This window comes from Artemia sp. Qi Xiang Cuo, chromosome 4, assembly GCF_049724085.1.
Source record: "Artemia sp. Qi Xiang Cuo chromosome 4, ASM4972408v1, whole genome shotgun sequence".
Classification (NCBI taxonomy): Eukaryota; Metazoa; Arthropoda; class Branchiopoda; order Anostraca; family Artemiidae; genus Artemia; species Artemia sp. Qi Xiang Cuo.
Genome location: NC_142797.1, coordinates 42,189,838 through 42,214,492, shown reverse-complemented (window position 1 = coordinate 42,214,492; position 24,655 = coordinate 42,189,838). Strand labels below are relative to the sequence as shown.

The 24,655-nt window shown below is 35.8% G+C and overlaps 1 protein-coding gene across 1 annotated transcript in view; it reads right to left on the bottom strand.

Annotated features, from left to right (window-relative positions):
• The window catches only part of Cndp2 (Cytosolic non-specific dipeptidase 2), a 32,332-nt gene extending 17,052 nt beyond the window's left edge, over nucleotides 1-15,280 (bottom strand). The window contains exons 1-3 of the mRNA XM_089088309.1: nucleotides 15,021-15,280; nucleotides 7,327-7,621; nucleotides 2,298-2,453 (exon numbers count right to left, since the gene is read on the bottom strand). Of these exons, the coding sequence (XP_088944435.1) occupies nucleotides 2,298-2,453; nucleotides 7,327-7,621; nucleotides 15,021-15,190 (621 nt within the window). The 5' untranslated portion in view covers nucleotides 15,191-15,280. The remainder of the gene's footprint in view (nucleotides 1-2,297; nucleotides 2,454-7,326; nucleotides 7,622-15,020) is intronic.
• Between the last annotated feature and the right edge of the window lie 9,375 nt (nucleotides 15,281-24,655).

Genomic DNA, 24,655 nt, shown 5'->3' with positions numbered 1-24,655 from the left:
TATATATATATATATATATATATATATATATATATATATATATATATATATATATATATATATATATATATATATATATATATATATATATATGAGAGGTTAAATCCTTAGTCATCTGAATGTTCATTCGATGCATGTGAAGCACCTCTCACAGAAAGTCTGAAAAACAGAATCTGTTGGTCAACACCCTAATAGATATTGTGCAACTATGCAATACCCTGTAGCTGTTTGTTTTATTGGATAATCATTGGAGGCATTAATTCAATTAATGGCTCATTTTTTATAGACTGCATGCATGTTTAGGGACAAATAGTATATTGCACGTTCTTATGGCCTCTGAGGCTTGAAGGCTATGTCAAAACCCTTTCAATAGTTCTCAGCATTGGTGCTAGATTACAATCCAGTCCTATTTGGGCCGAAATTTCTGTTTCACGGGTCAAAATACTAAAATTCAGCATTTTACTTTGACTCGATTTCTTTTGTTGCTGAAAAAAGCATTATGTTTTTATATGTTTATTCAAACGAACGTGATTCGATACGATCACTTTTCGGAAAAAAAACAAAAAAATATGCCTACGGGAGGATTCTTCTAGGGAAAAATAAGAAATTCCATATTTTGTATGTAGTGACGTTAGGATTCCCATACATACTGGAGTCCTTTGTATGGTTTTCATCAGAATCGGAACCCTTTTTGGGTGACTTTAACCTTTTTTTCTAATAGTACAAAGTTTTCATTAGATATGTAGTAATTTGTATTTTGTTTTTGCATGTGTTTTAATCGAAACTTTTCGATTTTTGGTTTTTATTGACAAGGGTGGCTCTTCGTTTTTTTTTAAATACTAGGTTTTTTATCCAAGGCTATCTTAAATGTGATTGCGGTTACACCCTACACTAGAGGGAATTCGTATTCACAAGTAGGGGTTCCCTCCTTCAACACCCTTTTTTACATCCAAGTTTAAAGTTCGTGTAATAGAGCACAGAGACTGATAATAATGATGAAAAGTGCACCCATTCAAAGATTCCCCAGGGGGAAGGGGTATGCGAAGCATTAAAATGAATTTTAGGGTCGTTATTTTCACGGTTTTCCAGGAGAGTTCTTCGAAAAAATTTCTTTATAGGGATGTCTCCCACCCCCATGGTGCCGGTAGATAACAAGAGAGATGTGCCCCCTCCTCCTGGCAAAAAGAAGACATTGATAAATATTCCCATTTAAATCGTAGCAAAATCAACGTTCTTGGTAATACTCCCCTCCCATCCCTGCAAAATTTACTGGCGGTGCTCGTTTTACCACATCTCTCCCCCTATTGTGCGCCTAAGCATATGGATGTAACCTTTAATGTTATACTTAAAATACTCCCCAAATCAGGGGAGCTATCACCCCCATCGTCCATGTTACAAACTTTCTCCAAAAATGTTCATCGCAATTAAGGAAGATTATAGATTAAATTCAACACCCCGCACCTTCCCGCACCTACTACTATATTTATCTGCGGGCTCTTTGAAAGTTAGAAGTTTTTGGATATAAAAATGCACTTTTTGAGACTTCATACCCCCCCCCCCCCTCACCGCACACACACAAAGATTCACTGGCTCTCCTCCGTAAGTGCTGATGCGTAATTATACACCAGTGTACATAATTTTTTGAAGCCTTAAATGAATCGCCTCTGGTAAGCGAAGCAAAAATCACCCCCACCACCCAGCCTTCAGGCGTAAAAACACATTGTAGGTTACCCCAATCGACTCAGAAAATGGTCCAAAATAAACATACAGATGAATCAATAAATACATATTTCACAAATTGTAATTAATTTCCGCCGAAGTTAATACTTTGGTGTGACTAATTTAAAACATCGAAATATTGCGAGAGCCAATGTAACAAAGATCATTGAACAAAAACGATGATTGAAAAATTCCTGATGCACGTCCGAACTTCAAATACAATCCGATATTTTTCTGAAGCAAAAGAAGAACGTCGCAAGCATGCCTATAATTCGCCCACAACGATTTAATATCAACAAAAAACCCAACAGATATTAAATTTGAAATTTTTTTTGTTATAAAAGCAAAACAGAATAATAAAATGTAAAACAAGCTTACAGGATTACGAATTCAGCGAATGTATAATATACGCTTTAACGCTATTAGTTTGGCCACTTCATAAGACCTTAATTGAGCTCCCTCTGACAGTGTCTTTCCTTTCGCAACAAGCTTTTGCTGTTTTAACTACTGATCTACATGACAAGTAGAAATTGTCACTTCTATACTTTTCTATAAATTAAGTCAGATATGCTATTTACTTTAAGATTGACCGGAATATCAATTCCTTTTGCCTGAAATGCCTCTATGGCATGGAACCAGCCAAGAACTGGACCTTTATCGTCTGTCGCACCTCGACCATACAGCTTCCCTTCATCTTCTGTAAGGTTAAATGGCTCATAATCCCAACCGTCCTCCTAGAAACAAGTGAAAAAAAAAAATCAAATATAATAGTAATTTAATGGAACGCACTAACTTTTGCCTTGAATATGTATTTAACTATGGCTCTATCAATTCCTTCTAATGAAAGAAGATTTAGCAAACTAATATTAGTTAAACACTATCTTCACTTAAAGTTAAATTTTAATCTATAAAGTAATATTGATTGGGTATAGTCTAAATTGTATGTGTACACTGTCACCAATAAAATGTCGTTGCCTAGAATCTTAGAGTTTCTTTTGAACCTTGTTGCACAGAAAAATATTAATGATAGCAAAATAATTAAATAAATATATTCTTAAGAGAAGTAAAATAACCATAATTTGACACCTAGAATGGGTTTCTTGACCGGGGGGGGGGGGGGCAAATCCCATTCTTGTCCCTGGCATCGATAGGGTAGATCCGTCTCCGGACAGTCATTCACATCAAAAGGTACAACTCTTCAGTCTCTCAACGTAGTTCTTTTCACAATAACACTTCGTCATTGTAATTTTACACTATTTTCTTTTTACCGAAAACGCTTCAAATTTTCCAGAAGAGAAAAACCCCCTCTTACGCCCACCTTTTCCCCAAACACATGCAATCAAAATTTTGAGATAGCCATTTTATTCACTGTAGTTTTAAGTTCTGGAAATTAGGTCTTTGAGGATGACCCCCCCCCACAGCCCTCATGGTAAAGGTTGTAAGTTATGCCATGGGGGAATATAAGGTTTTTATAGAAAGCATTGTCGTAGAAACTTCGATAAGGGCTCATGCGATTGGAAATTTAAATGGCTACTGCCATTTTTAATAGTCGAAAGTCATTGGAAGGCAACTAACACCCCTTCCACGCCCACCATTTCCCAATGGTGGAAATCAAAATTTTGAGATAATCATTTTGTTCCATGCAGTTTAAAGTTCAGGAAATTATACCTTTGAGCAAGACACCCCCCCCCCCAGTCTTCATGACAAGGGTTATAAGTTATGCCCTGGGGGCATATAAGGTTTTTATTGAAATGTTTGTCGTAGAAACTTGAAGGGCTCATTCGATTGGAAATTCAAAGGGCTAGTGCCCTTTTTAATAGTCAAAAGTGATTTGAGGGCAACTAGCCCCCCTCTCACGCCCACCTTTTCCCCAAACACATCAAATCAAATTTTTAGATAGACATTTTATTCAACGTAGTTGAAATTTTTGGAAATTAGGTCTTTAAGGATGGTATTCCCTCTCCCTCAACCCCTCACAGCCTTCAGGGTAAGGGTTGTAACTTATGCCCTGGGGGCATATAAGGTTTTTATAGAAAGCGATGTTGTAGAGACGTCAAAAAGGGTTCATTCAACTGGAAATTGAAAAGGCTAGTGCCCTTTTTAATAGCCGAAAGTGATTGAAGGGCAACTAGCCCCCCTCTCATGCCCACCATTTTACCAAACGCATCCAATCAAAATTTTGAGATATCCATTTTGTTCAACGTAGTTCAAAGTTCTGGAAATTAGGTATTTTAGGATGATAACCCCCTCAGAGCCCCCAGTGCAAGGGTTGAAAGTTATGACTAGGGGGCATATAAGGTTTGTATAAAAAGTTGTAGCAGAAATTTCAAAAAGGACTCATTTGATTGGAAATTGAAAGGGCTAGTGCCCTTTTTAATAGTCAAAAGTGAATGGAGAGTAGTTAACCCCCCTCTCACGCCCACCATTACCCCAAAAACATTCAATCAAAATTGAGAGACGGCCATTTTGTTCAACGTAGTTGAAAGTTCTGGAAATTATGTATTTAAGGATGACCCCCCCCCCAGAGCCCCCAGGGCAAAGGTTGTAATTTATGACCTGGAGGCATATAAGTTATTTATAGATAGAGTTGTCGTAGAAACTCAAAAAGGGCTCCTTCGACTGGAAATCGAAAGGCCTAGTGCCCTTTTTAATAGTCGAAAGTGATTGGAAGGCTTGACATTTTTATAGTAAAGATCGATGTGGGTATTATGTATTATTTTTCGTTGTTGTTGTTTAGACCAGGCGACTTCGTATCAAAGGAGTTAACGTAGGAACTCGAAAAGGGCTCATTCGATTTAAAACAGAAAGGGCTAATGCCCTTTCTAATAGTCGAAAGTGATTGAAGGGCAACTAAGCCCCCTCCCACGCCTACCATCCCATTTGCCCATTATGTTTCAAAACTAAATGTTGCCTTAAGGTTAAATCAAAATGTACAGTATTAATGCTAATTCCCAATAAGGCATCTCAGCACTATCCCAAGAACGACTGAGGGTATTATGTTCAAACTTTCGTGGCTACTTCTGCTCTTAAAATTTAACCAAATCAAGATAGCGTAAGTGTATCCAAGCTATCAAAGTAGGTAAAGAGATTTTTTTGCGAATGGTATCAAGTTTTCCATTTCAGGTCAACTAGAGGAGATATGAAACTAAACTAAACACTACTATTTGTGTCCAGATGTTTAAAAGGGTCTATGTTGTTAAAAATTTCTGAAAAATTTTCTCCAGCCTACAAATAGCAGGCCAAACTATAAAGTCTTAAAAAAACGAAAAGATTTAAACTATTATTTCTTTTTCCCTGAAAGACTATGTCAATATAAAACGAACAGAAATTAATTAAAAAAACTTTTTCCACAAAATAAGTTTTTCAAAGAAAAGTAAAGAACAGAAGAAAAGTTATATTTTTTCAGTAAAGTGCAAACTATGTTCTGGCCTTGGGAAGGCATAGGAGTTTTGAGCCCAACTTATGTTTATTTCTGCTCGTTTTGAGTTTGACTCGGTTATTTATTGTAATTGCTGTTCGTTTTGGGTTTCATTTATTTATCGATGCTGATTTGTGGTAGTTTCACGCTTGGTAGATTATTTTATTTTATTTTTGCTCATTTTTTTTTTTTAATGGAGTTCTTTACTTTCCTTTGAAAAACTTATTTTGTGGAAAAAGTTTTTTTTTAATTAATTTCAGTTTATGACAATAGGTCTGATTTTGGAACACCTTTGGATTTAGTTCTTAATAATACATGAAGCAAAATGAACGACACAAATAATTATTGAGTTCAACTTCCTAGCTAGCAAGAGTTAGATGTTATTCTCCAGGGGAGGTAATGGAACCTGGACCAGTTTAGTATCATAAAAGTTCTGGGATTTGGTAGGAAGTAAAATTTCTGTTCGTCCTTTAAACAGTGACAAGATGAATACCGACATATTATAGCAAAGACAGGACAAAAACACTGATCTAGTCAGTACGCATTACATATTATAACTACTACCAGCTTATATTGGTAGAAATTATGAGGAATTAAAATTTGTTAAAAAATAAAATTTTGTTTAAACACTATTAACAATAATGAGAAACATTTCTATGGTCAATCTTACCTTACCTGAATTCAGCTGACGAGCATGTAGACAGACTTTAAAAAATTCGATTGCTAATGAATTTTAAAATGAGTTCGATTTCAAAGAATTCATCAACTCCCCAATGGATATTAAATATATTCATAAATTAGACCGCATGAATAAAATTAAGTTCAGTTAGTTTAAAATATGAAAATAAAGTAATTAGGTTAGATTGGGATCCTAAGACTATAACCAATGAAAGTAAGTTAAGGAAAACTTCGACTAGTTCATATAAGTTTTTTTTAGCTAATTGGGTGAAGTATTCAGCAACAGATCATGACTTACCCTGTTAGCAAAAAACTGCTGTTCATCACTTTTAGCTGTTTTTAGTTCAAACAGTTAAGTAACGGAAGTGAAAAGTGGCTTAAGTCAAATACTATGTTTATCATTAGCTTTTTGCTAAAATTGGGAAACCATAATGATTTTTTTTTCAATACTTAGGCTACTATACAGTTTCACAAAATCAATTAAAATACTTGTAAAGTCAAATAATTAAGAGAGGAAAATTTACCATTCCAGAAGCTTAACTTTTTTTATGTTGTCTTGTTCGCTCCGATTTTAAGAATATTGAACCTCTGGAAGGATATGACATTCGTGTCCAAGACATCCCTGAGAAACATGCAAGGCACAGTGGCGTCAGTTTTGGATCTTGAGCTATTTACCTCTCCCCTATATTTTCACAAGTAGTTTTTTGGTATTTGCATTAAAATACCTTTTTAAATATTTTCATCGAAGAAATTGAAAAAACGACAAAACTGCCCCCGCTAGACTTTAATCAATACATTTTTATTCCCTCATACATTTACGTGAATTGAGGCTACTCTCTGGCAACACTGCTGTTTATCACCGACGGATCCGTTATTTATTTGACTTTTAAAAATGGTCGTAATCGTCGTTGTGGGCATATCATAAAAGAGAAGAATATTCCCAGCATAAAAATATCTCCCCGCAAAATTCAAGAAAAAAATTCCCAAAGAGTTTTCTAGATGTTTTCTGCCAAACTCTCCCAGACTGAAAAATAAAAGGAAGAAAGACGCCTCATCCAACCTAATTGACAGAAAGATATACAGGCTAGGCTTTACGCATAGGCCCGGACCTATGTGCGGACAATGCCAACGGGCGCAAAAAATTAAAACTGAACGTTTTCTTAATAAAAACTGGACTAATGTGATTTATCGTCAAAGTGCCAGCTGCGCTTTGCTACTACGCTGCCTATCCACAGGGAAGGGATCTTAAAACAACGCAGGAATTCCGTAGCCGCTTATACACTGTCAGATGTCTCCCAAGAATGGCAGCTGAGAGCTCGGTATCACCTCTCTCTTGCATTGCTCATCACTCATCAGTTGCCTTTTATTCAGGGCTTCCACTATCCCCAAATTTTGGGGATTTCCCTGTAAATCTCTGTCTCCTCTAGAGGCATCAAACATTTGGGGCCTAGGGGCAGCAAAGATTTAAATCCGACCCTGAAGGTATACACAGAAAAAAAGGAAAATCTTGCCTTGAGAGCAGGCTGGACATCTAAGTGGCCGTAAACAAGCACAGTTTTTTTCTTAGGATCGGATCCTAATGTACCAAGGACCGCAGGTGGGAGTTTAATTTCCGATCCATCAGACAAAGATTCGTTTCCAAGCTCATGAAGTTCCGCTTTCCCTCCAAGCTTTTCTATCGAATGTTTTGCGTATTCCATCATCTTAAAAATTTCATTTCTATGATCGGGCCAGGCTGAAACTGACCTGATTCCAACAGCCTCACGTAGATTGGATATAAAACGATCTTTGTTTTCATCTACGAACCTAAAAAAAAGAGAAGAAAATGAATAGAAGATGTCATGTTGGCTGATAAGATAGTGGATTTTACATGTTTTTGATTAGAGGAGAAATAGCATATTTTATCTTATACAATTTAAATGCATATCTTTAAACTGAATTTATGAATAGTATTTGTAATTTCCTGCAATAAATTGAAAAATTATTGAATATGTATTAGCAGAAGCATACACGATTTTTTTTAATAGGGAGGAGGGGGTAAAAAATGCACAACTCACTGAATTTAATAGAGAACGTAACGAAGTCTTGGAAAATTGCAACAACCTTAATGTTTTGAGGACACATGCCAGAAGACAGCTGTGTACTTGTGCCTTAATTCCAACAATTTTGCATAAAATATTGCTCAAGTTAAATACCGTACTAAAAAAAGATTTTGCTGCAAAAATATGGGGTTTATTTTGAAGGTTTGTTAAAATCCATTCTTTAAAGTATAATTTTTGTTGCTCGACAACTTTCCTAGTAAGCGAAAAGCTACTGAATTATTTTTTTTACCTTGAAGGTAAAAAAAAATTTCGCCAAAGTAAAAACCTGTATTCAGCTGCTAGTGATTTTGATATTCGTAGTATGTCAGGGCTTAAAGTGGCTCAGTGGAACTGTCATGTATCTTCTAACCACCACGATGTTAATAATTTTCTTGAAATTTTTAAAGGTAATATTGATATTCTTGGGATTTGTGAATCTTTTTTTACTCAGGAGAATTTTCTCTCGTCACATTTTTTTCCAGGGTATCAAATTTTTGGCAAATCAAGGACAGTAATGAGGGGAGGAGGTTTGGCGTTTCTTGTGAAGAATGGTATTAATTTTACAGTTCTGAATGGTTTTTGTTATTGAAATGAAGGTAGGCTGGAAATATTATCTATTGAAGCCCAGATTGATAAAAGAAAAATTTTGATATCTTCGGTTTATCGGCCGCCTAGTGCTACTCTGGATGATTTTTTTTGGGGATTTTGAGCAGTTTATGACTAATGTGCTTCGAAGAAATCGTGAGTGTGTTTTTATTGGTAATTTCAACTTCGATCTGCTAAAACTGACCGGCTCTAATTGAGATTTTTTGAACTTGATGCTTTGTCATGGCTACTTCCCAACTGTTACTATTCTGACAAGGATTACAGAACATTCGGCAACTTTAATTAACAATGTATTTGTTTCATCTGATGTCATTGCACAATGTCATTCAAATATGTCAGTTACTCCAGGTTCGGATCATCTCCCATCAGTTTGTGTACGATCAGATCAGTCTCAAAGCCTCAAATAGCTAAAGAGAAATAACTCTTACGGGAGATGAAGGACAAGAATATGAAGAAGTTCTAGGATGAAGTGAGTGTGCTGTCTTGGCAAGAAGTGACGGATATTAATGATTATCCGTCTCGAGCATTTGATAAATTTATGGATATTCTTGGTCCAATCTGTGATAGGTGCTGTCCTGTTCTTGAGATCCAGAACAGAAGGAGAACCCCCCGTAAACCATGGATTACCGATGAAATTACTCACCTAATGCAAGTGAGGGGTGATCTGTTTAAGGCATACCTGAATTGTGAGTCTAATAGTAGTTGGGAAGCATTTCGTAAGGTTCGAAATAAAGTAAATTCCCTTCGCAGAACTGCAATGAAACCGTGTTATTCTGATAAGATTGAACAACACAAAGGTGATAAGCAAGGTACGCGGCAAACTATACAGAATGTGCTCGGCACTGGCAAATCTTCAGCTTTCCCAGAAAAAGTGGAAATTAACGGTCATAGTGTCCATAATGAGAAGGATATTACAAATGAATTTTGCAAATATTTCTATAGAATTGGTAGTGATATTTCTAGCGAGGCAGGAAAGAATAGTGACCAGTTTTCGGAACAGGAGTTCCTTGACAACCAAGGCGAATCCCAGTCCTTTAGTTTTTTTTAGTGTAATCTAAATGACGTAAGTACGGCTGTCAAGTCGATAAAGTCAAACTCTGCTGGAATGGATGGACTTAACCTTAAGGCGTTTAAAGTTGTAAGTGCTTACCTCCTACCGGTTCTCCTATACCTAGTAAACCTAGCAATGAGAAAAAGTGACTTTCCACGTGCGTTAAAACAAGCTGAAGTGATTGTACTTCACAAAGGAGGTGACAAGAATGAGTTTACAAACTATAGACCAACGTCATTTTTACCTTTATTTTCTAAGATTTTTGAAAAAGTTATTTATTCCCAAGTTTATTATTATTTAGATTCTTTTGTATTTGTTAGTGATAGTCAATTCGGTTTCAGAAAGCTTCACTCAACGTTGCACGCAATGCATCACCTTTTAGATAATTTGAAAGAAATTTAGTTACTTTATCGGTATTTATTCATTTGAAGAAAGCGTTCGATACAGTTAATTTTAATATACTTTTGAAGCGGTTAAAAAGTCTTGGAATTAAAAATAGTGCTCTAAGTTGGTTTGAATCTTATCTTTTCGGTCGGTCTATAAGTGCTGTGCACAAAGACATTGTCAGTGAATTGATGCCTGTTAATTGTGGTGTGCCGCAGGGTTCCGTTCTGGGACCTCTCTTGTTCCTAGTTTACGTAGATACATTGCGGTATTATATGAGTGATGGTGTATTTACTTCATTTGCTGATGATACGGCTATAACTGTTTTTGCAAAGTCTGTTCAAGAAGCTGTTGAAAAAGCTAACCATGCACTTCAGTGTCTCCGCGTATTTGTGAGTGTGAGTTGCCTCGCTGTTAATGCAAAGAAAACCATTTACATGACTTTAAGCAGAACTGGGGCTATTTCCCCACTGGATTCCGTTTTTACATACGCCTCTGAGGCTATTCATCAAGCATATGACCTTCGTTACTTGTGTTTTCACATCGACTGAAATCTCATCTGGAAGAAACACAGTGAGATATTATCAGTTAAAGCTGTCATAGGACTCGGGATACTAAGAAAATTGAAGCATACCTTTCCTCTGTCAACTCTCAAGCTCATTTACAGTGCTATTATAGACCGTTATATTGGATACAGATGCTCGGTCTGGGCCAGCAACTTCATCGGCAACTATAAAAGGATACAAATTGTTCAGAATTTTTAGAGATTGGGGGGAGGAAGAGGGAAGGGGGGAGGATAGTTAGAGTGTGAAAATGTAAATTATTTTTTTGACTTTTTTTCCTTACCTTCTTTTTTTTTGAAAAAATAAGAATTTATTAATAATTATTATTGTTTTTATTTATTTTTGATTAAAGGGCAGTTAGAAGATACTTCTGATATTTTCACACAGATACACTGAGTAAGTTTAAGGAAATTACCCTTTCTGTTAGCATGCGACCTATTAACTTGTATAGGAGAAAACAAACCTTTTCTAATAAAAGATTAGCTTTGCTGTAAAGTTTACATGGGAGGCTTTTCCCCATTCTGGGGAGTAGCTGAGTTAGTGAATGAATGTTTTTTTTAAATAGTTGTATTTAATTTTAATGGAGATACTACTTCTTATTAATACATTTAAATTCCTTTAATTCATTGTCATCATACCTACCGTAGTCGTTGTATTACGAATCGCATTAATAGCACCAAAGATTCATCATTTCTTGATAACACTCATAGTTTCGTTTACTGCGGATGAAGGATGACAGACTGCCGAAGATTGTCCTTTTCGGCAAACCGTCTAGGGCTAAACAGCGGGCAGGTTGTTCGCGCTTGGGGTGGAAGGATGTCATAAAGAACGATTTAAGGGAAATGGGAACTTCCTGTGAGGGTGTAAAGAGGGAGGCTTTGAATAGATTGAGATGGAGGTGGAGCGTGCGTAGCTTCGTTGGCCTCAGGAGGCATAGTTCTGGGGTGAGCTGTTAGTAGTAGCAGTACTCCTTTTAGTTGTTAGTAGTAGTAGTAGTTTCTACTACCTTTTTGATCGCCTGTCAAAATAAGGCAATATTTGAGATTCCAATGCGCTCATTCCAAAACTTGAAAATACTTTCAATAAACTGCTCTAAACGGGAATGATTTGTCATCGAATCGCACATGCCTTGTATAGAATTACAAATCATATACAACAAGATAACTTATCTTACAAGAACACACCGTAACAATAATAAAAAGAAATACAAAGCACTATTCTGAACAAAGTACTATAATAACCAAGCTTTTACTTCCTCACATTCATAAAATTTTTGTATAGCATATTAGACTTTCAGAATCGCTTTCAGTTTAACAGCAAATAAAACGCCCCCCTATTGCCAGACTATAGCCATAGGCAAGGCCGTGTCTAGGGGGTTTAGGGGTTTTGACCTCTCCCCTCCCGAAATGTTTGTCCGACTCGCAAAAACATAGTAAAAGTGAATATAAATAAATTTTTGACGCGTTTTTTAAAGTTTTTTGATACTTCCTGGTTAGCTAGAGCACACTCGAGAATTGAAGTTAGGTTAATCATAAAGGAATATACCTAAGTATTATAAAAATATAATAGTTAAGAAACAAATTTGGGCTATATGTTTACAGGGGGGTGGGGGTAAAGCATAGCATATATTAAATACGTAACGTAAACAAACCTGGTTCTAGGTGTTTACCCCCCGGCGATTACTCACCCCCAGAAAATACCTCGCAAAGAATACCCACCCGGAAAATACCCCCCGTTTAAAATAAGGCTTTCCAAATTTGAGAATTTTATTTGAGTTTTCTTTTTTTATTTTCCGTAGGGAGAAGTAATTTTTATACTTATGTATTATACGCCACTCACTCAAGTTTACGCTGTGTAAAACTCGAGAACAAACCGGTTTCTTCGTTAGTTTCTTTCAACTTTTTTGTAGTTTGTTTTCAGTAAAGTGCAAATTATGTTCTGGTCTTGAGGAGGTGTGGGGGTTGTCAGTTCTTCTCATGTTAATTGTTGCTCGTTTTGACTTTGAATCGGATATTTATTGTAATTTCTGTTCGTTTTGGGTTTAAGTCATTTATTTACGGTTATTTGTGGTAGTTTTAAACTTAGAAAATTGTTTGAATTTATTTGAAAATTATTTGAATTTGAATTTACGTTAAAGTCTTTATTATAGAATTTTAAAACAAAGCTCATTGTTCTAATTAAACGGTCATTGTGTTTCATTGTGTTTTTTGACAAGAAGTCAAAACTTTAGCGTAAAGAGCAAGGTCTTGTGGAAGGGGAAACTCCTTTCAAATACGTAATAATTTCTGTCTGTTTTAAGTTTTGATGTTGCTCCTTACTTTCAGTTGAAATTTTTTTTTTTAATTTAATTTCTGATCCTTTTTAAATAATACCGGGAAATCCAGCTCTCTCTTCACGAAAAATTCCGGTACTTGTGTTATATTTTCACATTAGGGAGGGGGGGGGGGGTAAATCATTACGGGTCTGCAAGTACAATTTGTTAGGTACAATTATTCTGCATATTATGAAGGAAGAATTGTTTTCTAACTTCACACTGTCCAAATACTTTACCTCCCCCCCCTTATGTGCAAATATATAGCCCAAATTATATATTGTCTCGGGGGATAATCACCGGGGGTGTAAACGCTGGCAACCAACAAACCTATTCTAACCTGACCTAAACAAAATACCAACTAAACATTTAAATAAAATATAGCTACAATGTATTTTCACTGTGAGCCGAAGCTAACTGTCAGGTATAAAGAAGTTGCTTTACCAGTTTCTTGTATCATGTTCGCGATACAATTTGTCACGTGTGTTCTAGCTAACAATGAAGTACCGTTTTTTCTACCCCCTCCCCTGAAAAATCCTTTTGCACCCCCCCCCCTCGGAAAAATCCTGGATACGACCCTGGCCACAGGCTTGATACAAAATTTTCCTGCTTTTGTTGACTTGTATTATTTTCTGTACTTAGTCCTTACCAACGATTGCCCTCCATGCTCTATGGTCACTTAAACTTTTAATGTTTGTTCGAATGAGTCCTCTCCCGATCTTCCAGGTCCCTTGGTTTAATACCATCATCCCTTGGAAAAAAAAACACAATGAAAAACACACGTCCATGATCTTTAAATAAAGAAGAAGACCACACTGCCTTTCCATCATAAAAACAACACACTTGAGACTATTTTAATTTTCCAATTTCAGTTCTAAAGATCCATTTTATGGTCTAATTTGTATGAAACAATATGAATATTACTAACAATATAATGAAGTTTTATTTAATTTATATACGTAGTTTGCTGTGGACGGCTCTTGGACATTTCACTGTCTTAGGTAAATTTACTGTTGTTTTACTTGCTTTTGCTTTTATCCATGATCAATCTATGGCCAAAAATTCAAAATTCCAAACATTTGCAAAAGAGTATTTTAAACCTTTATCAGAGGGTTCTCTTGATTGTTTTGTCGTTTGGGATGGGGCCAGATGCCCCAAAGGATGTATTTAATGCCAAAACATCCTAACTCTCATTGAGCCTTCAGGTATATACAGAATTAGTTCTAAGGAAAGGGCGGGAGGGGGGGGTAGAAATTGATATTAAATCCCTCTTTATTTCTGGAAATATTTCTGGTCTACGCTGTTATTATGAAAGTAAAGAGTAACCTAAGCCTCAAAATGAGCAGAATTTATTCCGTATATGAGGGGGATGCCCCATTCTAATCATCAACTCCGCCTCATTGTCATAGAAACTTAGAATGATGCTCATTCGATCAGAAATTGGATTTCTAGTCCTTTTTTTTATAAGTCGAAAGTCCTTAGACACCAACCAGCCCCTGTCCTAAAACTGTTTTTGATATCCGGTCTTTTTGTTACACTTTAAAACATCTGGTCAATATTTTGATGCACCTATTTTGTACTTTCTCTTTGGCTTCTCAATTTTGCGGGTGCGGGAATTTTCCATGGGGCAAATTTTCCGGTAAGACTTTCCGCACGGACGGAATTTTCCTCAGGGGATTTTCCAGGGGGACACCGAATCACCAAAAACGACGGAATTCTTATTTACAATATGTAGCAAGTATCAACAAATTATATTTCCTTGTTTTTTTTTATCTGTTTCGTATCAGTTTTCTTCCATTATTGTGTTACTTATTAGTAACACAATAATGCTACAATAATACTACATGATACCTTTGAGGCTACATAATACCTTTGAGGTGGGGACTTTTTGATGAATTATCAAAAACACGAACCAAACCAGGAAAATAAGCCCAACATTAGTAATATAAATTTGTGTCTCTTTTTGTTCTAGCATGTCTCCTTCTGAAGAGACACAATTCTAGGGCTAAAAATGAGACCATTAGAGGGAGTGGGGAGCATTGTCAGAAGGATGACCGTGATATTTGGAAATGGCATAAAATAAGGAATTTTTACGATACTAATCTTTTTGTTTTGTAATGTTTCTTTCTTAATAGCCGCTAAACTGCAATTTCACCAAAAGAAGTTCTAAAATATAGGCTATAACTAATGAAAAAGAGACCAAACTTACGAAAAAATTTCAGCTAGTTTCCCTGACATTTTCAACTGTCTAGCTATGTCTGCCTGAATAATACTGTTGTTTTGTTCACAGAGCTCGTCATAGGAGAAAACAGCACAGCGCATGCCAGGTACCCGTGTGATAAAAGTACCGATCCCAACAATTAACGTAATTAGTCTCATTGCTCTAAACTGATTCAAGTTTACCAAGATTTTTCCCAAGATCTCGTGTTTTGCACGCTTGCAGTGTGAGAAGCTAGTTCTCCAGGAATGTGTCCAGGCTCCAGAATGAAAGATCTAGAAAATTGACCGAAGCAAAATGCGACGTTTATAATTATAATCGAGGTTTCACATTGGAACTCTTTTTTGACCTCCAAATTCATTAAATTATGTGACGTTTAAGACTATAGGCTTTTCAAAACATTTGGTGTATAGAAATTTGACCAGAAAGGCATTGGATAATATGGACACTGTAACTCATGAATTCTCCCCGATCTGCGATTTGACCAACCAGTTGTCCTAATGATTACAAGGGTTGATACTGAAATAAGCGTATTTTAATGCTCAATTGAATAAAAAAAACAATTTTTTTCAACTGAAAGTAAGGAGCATTTTACTCCTTACTTTCAGCGGAAAAAAATTGCTTTTCTTATTTAATTTCTGATGATTTTCAAATAATGTCAGTAGATCAAGCTCACCCTCCATGAAAAATTCTTTCCCCTCCCGAAACACTCCTCCGTGGAAGTTCTTCCCAAGTAAAATATACCCCCATAAAATTCCTTACGGGCGATTCCATCCTCGCTCAAAATCCCCCTCCGTAAAATTTATTGCAGAAGATTCAGCCGGGAAAATTTTCCTTAACATGGTTTCATTAAAAAAAAACTTTAATTTCTAGTCGTTTTTTTCGGTCACTCCGGAAATCCCCCTTCCGTGGAAATTATTTTCAGAAACACGCTGAAAATTCCCCCCGTGCAACTCCCCTGGAACATCTCCACATGCAGAATTGGATAGGCAAAGAGAAAGTAAGACAAATAAAAATAATTTTATATAGGAATTCTGCCAAATCACCCCCAGTGTAAAATTTTCCCTGGAAAGTTCACTCCCGGAATTTTCCCACCACCCCAAAAATAATCTCCATGGAAACCCACCCCAAGCACAAAATCTCCCCCTGAAAAATGTCTGTATACTTCCTAAGAACAAATACTATACGTAAACAATGGGAAATTTTATAGCTTAAACCCCTATCCCAAGGGACTGGGGGGGGGGGGATCGTGTTATCTCAAAAGGCATAGTTTTGGGACTTTTTAAATATGATAAACAAAATGGTTATCTCAAAACTTTGATCGGACGGTTTTGGGGAAAAGGGGCGTGGGAGTTGGGCTAGTTGCCCTCTAATCTTTTTGATCACAAATAGAAGGTCAGTACAGCTTTTAATTTCCGTTTAGATGAGCCCTATCCGGATGTTCTAGGACCATTGAGTTGATACGATCACCCATGGGAAAAAAAAACAATAAATACGCATCCGTCTTTTTTTTCTGACAAAAAATACAATATTCCACATTTTTGTAGATAGGAGCTTGAAACCTCTACAGTAGGGTTCTCTGATACGCTAAATCTGATGGTGTGAAATCCTTTGACTTTTAGGGGGTGTTTCCTCCCTTTATCAAAAGTCAGGCAAACTTTCTCAGACTCAAAATATTTTTCGGGTAACACTAATCTTAATGAATCTTATGTATTTGGAATCAGCATAATAAGGCAATTTTTTTTTAGTGTGATTACTGATGTCAAAATTTTGTATTTTAGAGTTTCGGTTACTATTGAGCCATGTCGGTCCTTACTTACAGCTCGTTCACCACGAATTGTTCGAAAATTTCCAGTTCCAAAAATGTTAATAAAAACAGCTGCATAACACTACATATTATGCGTTTGTTTAGCAAAATTGCATAATTGTACAATTTGCAACCCTCATCCTGGGGGCTGTAGGGATATTGCCATTAAATTCTTAGGGGCTAAAAGTAGGGGTAACATTAAATTCGTGTTATTTTGTATTTTTACTCTCCTATTAAGGTATTTATTTGAATAAAAAAAAAAATTACATCCTCCCCCCGCCCCCGTTTATAAGGCCTAAAACCGTTACTGGGTATTGCATCCTCGGGGGTATAGTTGCTAGACCTTTTGGCCATTTTGAACAAAATCGCTTTCCCTCAACTTTGATTAGTGTTGAGGGGATGGGCATCTAAAAAGGGTATGGGGTCTGATTCCCCTCCGATAGCTCTTCCACATCCCCTGAAATTTTCACTTAATACCCTCAGTGGTTCCTTCGATATTAATGAATAGCCCACCAGCACGCCTACAACCCACAAAATGTTTTATTGTGTTCGGCACCTCAAAGCTGTGGGGGGGGGGTATGCTATTCTCATAGGTATAGCTATTCGAGTGTTTTATTGTGATAAAGATAAAACCCCAGTTACTCGCCAAAGAGCGGTGTATCAAATACCATGCGACTGTGGCCAATATTATGCAGGTAGAATTCAGCAGAATTTAGAGAAACGCCTAGAACAGCATAAAGATGATATCACCAAAGCTCAAATTTGTAATACTGCTACTGTTTCTTTTGATTCTGCTTTAAGCAACCATGTATTTGAAAATCCTAGCGACAAAACACTTTTTGAACAACCCGCCCGTATTAGCAACGACCTAAGCATAAAGCATGTAGTTCTAGAAGCAATTGAAATCAGACTTAAGTTTGATAATAATATTTCCTTAAATAGGGACTTAGGGGAATATTGACTCAATACTCTATACACAAATTTAACTAAAAACGATTTTACAAAATATCATAAAAAAAAACCAGATGACATTAACACAGAACCAGTCACAAATAGACCTACCTTTGAGGTTACGTTCTTTTAATTATTCTTCTTTCATTTCAATAAATTGCCTTGTTTCATCTCACTTTATTTACCAGTCCTGGTTGAACTTCGCTGAATTAAGGATGCTGGGACTGTTTTAACAAATTAAAAAAAAAAAAAAACATTTTAGTTTTTATTGGTCGTATGTTGTTGTAAGTCTCTCTTCTTTTATATATTTATATTTTGCTGAGGACGGCCCTTGGACATAGGGCCAAAATCAAGAGCGGATCCAGGTTTTTTTGTTCGGGGGGGGGGGGGGTTCAAACCGGGTACCCCTCCCCTGTATACGGCCTTGGCCGAAATATTCATTAAAAAAAAAAAATTCCACTGGCTTACGAAAAGAATTCCCTATTGTTCTTCTTGTTTTTGATGTTTTAAAAATTTTGATCGAATCTTTTTCGAGGCAGGGCAACCAAAAAGGGCGTGGGAGAGGGCTAGCTACTCTCCAACTAGTTTTCAACAGCCCTCAATACGTCCTGCCCTTAGTCAACTTAATACCCTCAATCGTTCTTAAAATGTTGCAGATACTCCTTTTCGATAAGTGGATGCATATAGTGCCTTTTGATTTAGCATAACATAACATACCCCTCAACATTCTCCAAAGTTTCACCTTAATACCCTCTATCTTTTTGGATACAACCACAATCAAATATTTCCTGTTTTGCTAATGATAAATCCTGCAAATTGACAAATTGCAAAACTTGTGGCCCTTGTCCCGGGGCTTTGTGGGGTTTCGTTTACCCCTGACTTATAGTTATTTGATTTTGGACTATCAGAGGCAGCGTTATAGGGTTGCCTATAGTAAAGAGCCATAATATTTCAATGTTTTATACATTATTTATTTCCCAGAGGCACTTAATACGGAAGGGGTGGTCGTGTAAACTTCGGAGGGGGCTGATTGAATTGAGTTCTAGTGCCCTTTTTAAGAGTCAAGTGATCAAAAGGCAACTAGCCCCACCCCACGCCCTCTTTTCCCCAAAACCCCTCGATCAAAATTTTAAGATAGCCGTTTAGTTTAAAATAATCCAAAGACCAAACAACCATACTTCTGGGTTTGGCAGCCCCTCCAGCCCCAGAGGCAAGGGTAATGAGTTATTCAAGCTGCTCATTGTTAACATACAAGATTTATATGGAAGGGGTGGTCACATAAACTTCGGAGGCGGCTCTTTCGATTGGGAATTATAAGTTCTCGTGACCTTTTTAAGTGTCAAAAGCAATTGGTGGGCAACCAGCCCCCCCCACGCCCTTTTTCCCAAATGTATCTGATTCAAATTTTGCGATAGGTACCCTATTCAAAATAATCTGAAGGTCCAGTAACTATGCTTCCGGGTTTGACAATAGCCACCAGCCTTCGGGGCAAGGGCTGTAAGTTAACACATAAGGTTTTTATGGAAGGAGTGGTCGTATAAACTTCGAAAGAGGTTCATTCGTTTTGAAACCGAAATTTCTAGTTGCCTCTTTAAGAGTCAAAAGTGATCGGAGGGAAACCTGTCCCTCCCCATACCCTTTTCCTCCAAATGATTAAGATCAAAATTTTAAGTTAGCCCCTTGGTCCAAAATAGTCCAAATGCCAAATAACTATGCTTCTGGGTTTGACAACCCCTCCAGCCCTTGTGACCAGGGCTGTAAGTTATACCAGTTGCTGATTGTTAATAAATAAGTTTTTTTATGGAAAGGGTGGTCACATAAACCTCGAAGGGGGCTCATTTGATTGGAAATCAGAATTTCTAGTGTCGTTCTTAAGAGTCGAAGTGATCGGAGGGCAACCAGCCATTCCCACCTTTTTTCCAAAACGCATCTGATCCAAATTTTGAAGCCATTTTGCTCAAAATATACCTAAGGTCAAATAGCTATGCTTCTGGGTTTGACAATACACCCCCCTCCAGCCTGTGGGGCAAGGGCTGTAAGTTATGCAAGTTGTTAATTGTTAACATATAGCCTAAGGTTGTTATGGAAGGAGTGGTCTTATAAATTTCGAAGGGGGCTTATTCGATTGGAAATTGAAAGTTCCAGTTCTCTTTTTAAGAGTCAAAAGTGGTCAAAGGGCAACCTGCCCCTCTCCCACCCTTTTCCCCCAAATGCTACCGATCAAAATTTTAAGATAGCCATTTGGTTCAAAATATTCTATATGCCAAATAACAATGCTTCTGGGTTTGACAACCCCTTGGGCAAGGGCTGTAAGTTACGCAAATTGCTCATTGTTAACATATATAGTTTTTATGGAACAGTGGTCACATAAACTTCAGAGAATTTGTCGTTCGATTGGGATTCAAAACCTCTTGTGCCCTTTAACGAGAGAAAAGTGATCAGAGGGCACCCCCACGCCCTTTTCTACCAAGAGTATCCGATCCAAACTTTGAGATAGCCATTTTGTTCAAAATTCACCAAAGTTAAAAAAAAACTATACTTCCGGGTTTGACAATACCTCCAAGCCTCAGGGGCAAGGGCTGTAAGTTAAGCAAGTTGCTCAATGTTAGTATATAACCTAAGGTTTTTATGGAAAAGATGGTCTTATAAACTTCGAAGGGGGATTATTCGATTGGAAATTGAAAGTACTAATTCTATTTTTAAGATTCAAAAGTGATCGAAAAGCAACACCCCCCCCCCCCGCACTCTTGTCCCCAATTACATCAAACAAAAATTTTGAGATAGCCATTTAGTTCAAAATAGCCTGAAGATCAAATAGCAATGCTTCCAGAACTGAACCCCCCAACCCCCAAGGCAAGAGTAGTAATGATCCTATTGACGCGGGACGAGATTGCAAAAAGCGACCAATCCCTTTATATTATAGACCTATAAAGTGATCAAACACGTTTTGGAACTATGGTTGAGATTGTATGATGCAACCAGACTGGTTTCGTTTCACGGGTTCATTAATAGAACAACTAATGTTTTTGAAAAGGGCAATAACTTCTAGGTTCAATAACAAATTAAACTACCGTTGGTTAAGAGTGCTTAACGGGCAATTGAAGAATGAGGAATGGGATGCTATGGTTAGAATGGTTTTAAGCTGAAAATCGTGCCATTTGCGTAAAAATTACTCTGTTTTTGAATTTTTTGCGAAGAGGTATTTTTGAAAAGGTATTCCGATCGTTAAGAATGCCTGACAGCTAATTAAAGACTGAGGAATGGGATGCTTGCATCAACAATACAAAGAATATGCTCAGATACGTAATAGATTTGACGCCTACAAGAGACATTGGTACAAGGTATTCAATAGCTTAATTGGCTTTATATCATTTTGCGTAAAAGCTAACTCTAATTGCAAAAAAGGGTATAGCATTTGCGAATTGGATTGTATGAAGGATATTAATTTTTGATTGAATAATAGGGATGTCAATGATCCTAATTAATGATCGGATTGTATGAAGGTGGTAAAAAAAAGGGCTAAACTGATAAGCAGTTAAGGTAACCCCTCGGGGTTGTTAACTCATAGCTTATTTATTATAAATTTGGAATACCATCAATCTATGAAAATGGTTAACATTGATAAAATGGTCTTGTGACTTGAACTAGCTTTACTTCTTCGATGTGTTCTGTATAATACACAAGTGGCGTTTGAACAGTGTTGTCAATTTAAAATAGAGTCTAACGTTATAGTATACTAAAAAGTTGATACTAAGAGAGATGTAGATGGCAAGAAAAGAATTTTAATAATGAAATTCAGAACAACCCTTAGAAATCCTTACAAATCAAGTAGTGAGGTGTATATGAGTACGAACCGTCAAGGATCATAAGCACCAATGACCCTAACCAACAGAGACCTCAACTCCCAAAGGTCCCCTATCCCCAAACTCCAAGGGGGCCCCCTTCCCTCCAACGTTTTGGCTCCCCCCCCCCCATTTTTTAAATTTTTTTTTGTTTTTTTTTTAACTTTTTTTTTTAATTTTTTTAACAAGATATATTTTTTCAACTTTTTTTTAAATCTCTAAATCATATATGAAAAATAGAATGACACTTTTGATTTAAATTTTAAAAAATATTCTTGTGCATACCCATACTCCTATTGATAAGGACTAAAGGTTCTCATTCAATATTTTTTCATGAAAAACAAACTATTTTTTTTAACAAATTTTTTTTTGCACTTCGAAATTATTCAACTTGTTTTTACATCTCTCAGTCATATCAGAAAAATAGAATGACACTTTTGATTTAAATTTTAAAACATATTCTTGTGCATACTCATACTCCTATTAATGAGGACTGATGGTTCTCATTGAATATTTTTTCATGAAAAACAAACCATCTTTTTAACTAATTTTTTTTTTTACTTCGAAATTATTAAACTTTTTTTTTAATTTTTTTAATTTTTTAACATGGTATTTTTTCAACTTTTTTTTACATCTCTAAATCATATCAGAAAAATAGAATGACACTTTTGATTTAAATTTTAAAACATATTCTTGTGCATACCCATACTTCTATTGATGAGGACTGATGGTTCTCATTCATTATTTTTTCATGAAAAACAAACTATTTTTTTTAACTAAATTTTTTTAGGACTTCGAAATTATTCAACTTTTTTATTTTATTTATTTTTTAACATGGTATTTTTTCAACCTTTTTTTTACATATCTAAATCCTATCAGAAAAATAGACTGGCACTTTTGATTTAAATTTTTAATTAATTTGATGCGTATATCAATTATCATATAATGGTTGTAATTCCGCATTTTTTCAAGGAATTCAAACTATTTTTCTTAACTGAATTAATTTTGGCCCCCGAAATTCCGTGACTTTTTTTTACACCTCTAAATCATCTAATAAATATAAAATGGGACTGTTGATTTAAATTTTAAAATATATTCTTTTGCATACCCATACTCCTATTGATGAGGACTGATGGTTCACATTCAATATTTGTTCATGAAAAACAAACTATTTTTCTTAACTAATTTTTTTTTGGACTTTGAAATTATTCAACTTTTTTTTTTTACATCTCTAAATCATATCAGAAAAATAGACTAACACTTTTGATTTAAATTTTAAAACATATTCTTGTGCATACCCATACTCCTATTGATGAGGACTGATGGTTCTCATTCAATATTTTTTCATGAAAAACAAACTATTTTTCTTAACTAATTTTTTTAGGACTTCGAAATTATTCAACTTTTTTTACTTCTCTAAATCATATCAGAAAAATAAAATGACACTTTTGATTTAAATTTTAAAACATATTCTTGTGCATACCCATACTTCTATTGATGAGGACTGATGGTTCTCATTCATTATTTTTTCATGAAAAACAAACTATTTTTTTTAACTAAATTTTTTTAGGACTTCGAAATTTTTCAACTTTTTTTTTATTTTTTAACATGGTATGTTTTTTCAACTTTTTTTTACATCTCTAAATAATATCAGAAAAATAGTGACACTTTTGATTTAAATTTTAAAACATACTCTTGTGGATACCCATACTCCTATTGATGAGGACTGATGGTTCTCATTCAATATTTTTTCATTAAAAACAATTTTTTTTAACAAAATTTTTTTAGGACCTCGAAATTATTCAACTTTTTTTTTACATCTCTAAATCATATCAGAAAAATAGAATAACACTTTTGATTTAAATTTTTAAACTTATTCTTGTGCATACCCATACTCCTATTGATGGGGATTAATAGTTCTGATTCAATATTTTCCCATGAAAAACAAACTATTTTTTTAACTAAATTTTTTTGGACTTCGAAATTATTCAACTTTTTTTTAATTTTTTTAATTTTTTAACATGCTATTTTTTAACCTTTTTTTACATCTCTTAGAATAACAGGAAACACAATTAAAACATGAAAAATTCACTTTTATTTGGAGTATGCAAACATCCGCCCAGACACACAGACAGAAAGTGTGAGAGAGACAGAAACACATACGTATACACATATTCGGACACATAAACCGAGAAATACATGCATTGGAATAAGCAAACACCCGCCCAGACACACAGGCAAAAAGAGTGAGAGAGACAAAAAAACATACAACTACTTAGATTCAGACACACAAACCGAGAAAGACATGCATTTGGAATAAGCAAACACCCGCCCAGACACACAGGCAAAAAGAGTGAGAGAGACAAAAACGCATACAATTACGTAGATTCAGACACACAAACCGTGAAAAACACACATTTGGAATAAGCAAACACCCGCCCAGGCATGTAGGCAAAAAGATTGAGAGAGACAAAAACACATACAAATACGTAGATTCAGACGCACAAACCGAGAAAGACATGCGCTGGAATAAGCAAATACCCCCCCCCCCAGACACACAGGCAAAAAGAGTGAGAGAGACAAAAAACACACACAAATACGTAGATTCAGACACACAAACCGAGAAAGACATGCATTGGAATAAGCAAACACCCGCCCAGACACACAGGCAAAAAGAGTGAGAGAGATAAAAACACATACAAATACGTAGATTTAGACACAAAAACCGAGAAAGACATGCATTTGGAATAAGCAAACACCCGCCCAGACACGCAGGCAAAAAGAGTGAGAGAGACAAAAACACATAGAAACACGTAGATTCAGACAAACAAAACGATAAGTACATTTAATTTGAATATACAAACACACGCTCATAGACTAAGGGAAAAAAGAGTGAGAGAGTCAAAAACTCATAAAGATGTGTAGACTCAAACACACAAATCATGATAGACGTGCATTGGGAATAAGCAAACACCCCCCCAGACACCCAGGCAAAAGGAGTGAGAAAGACAAAAACACATACAAAT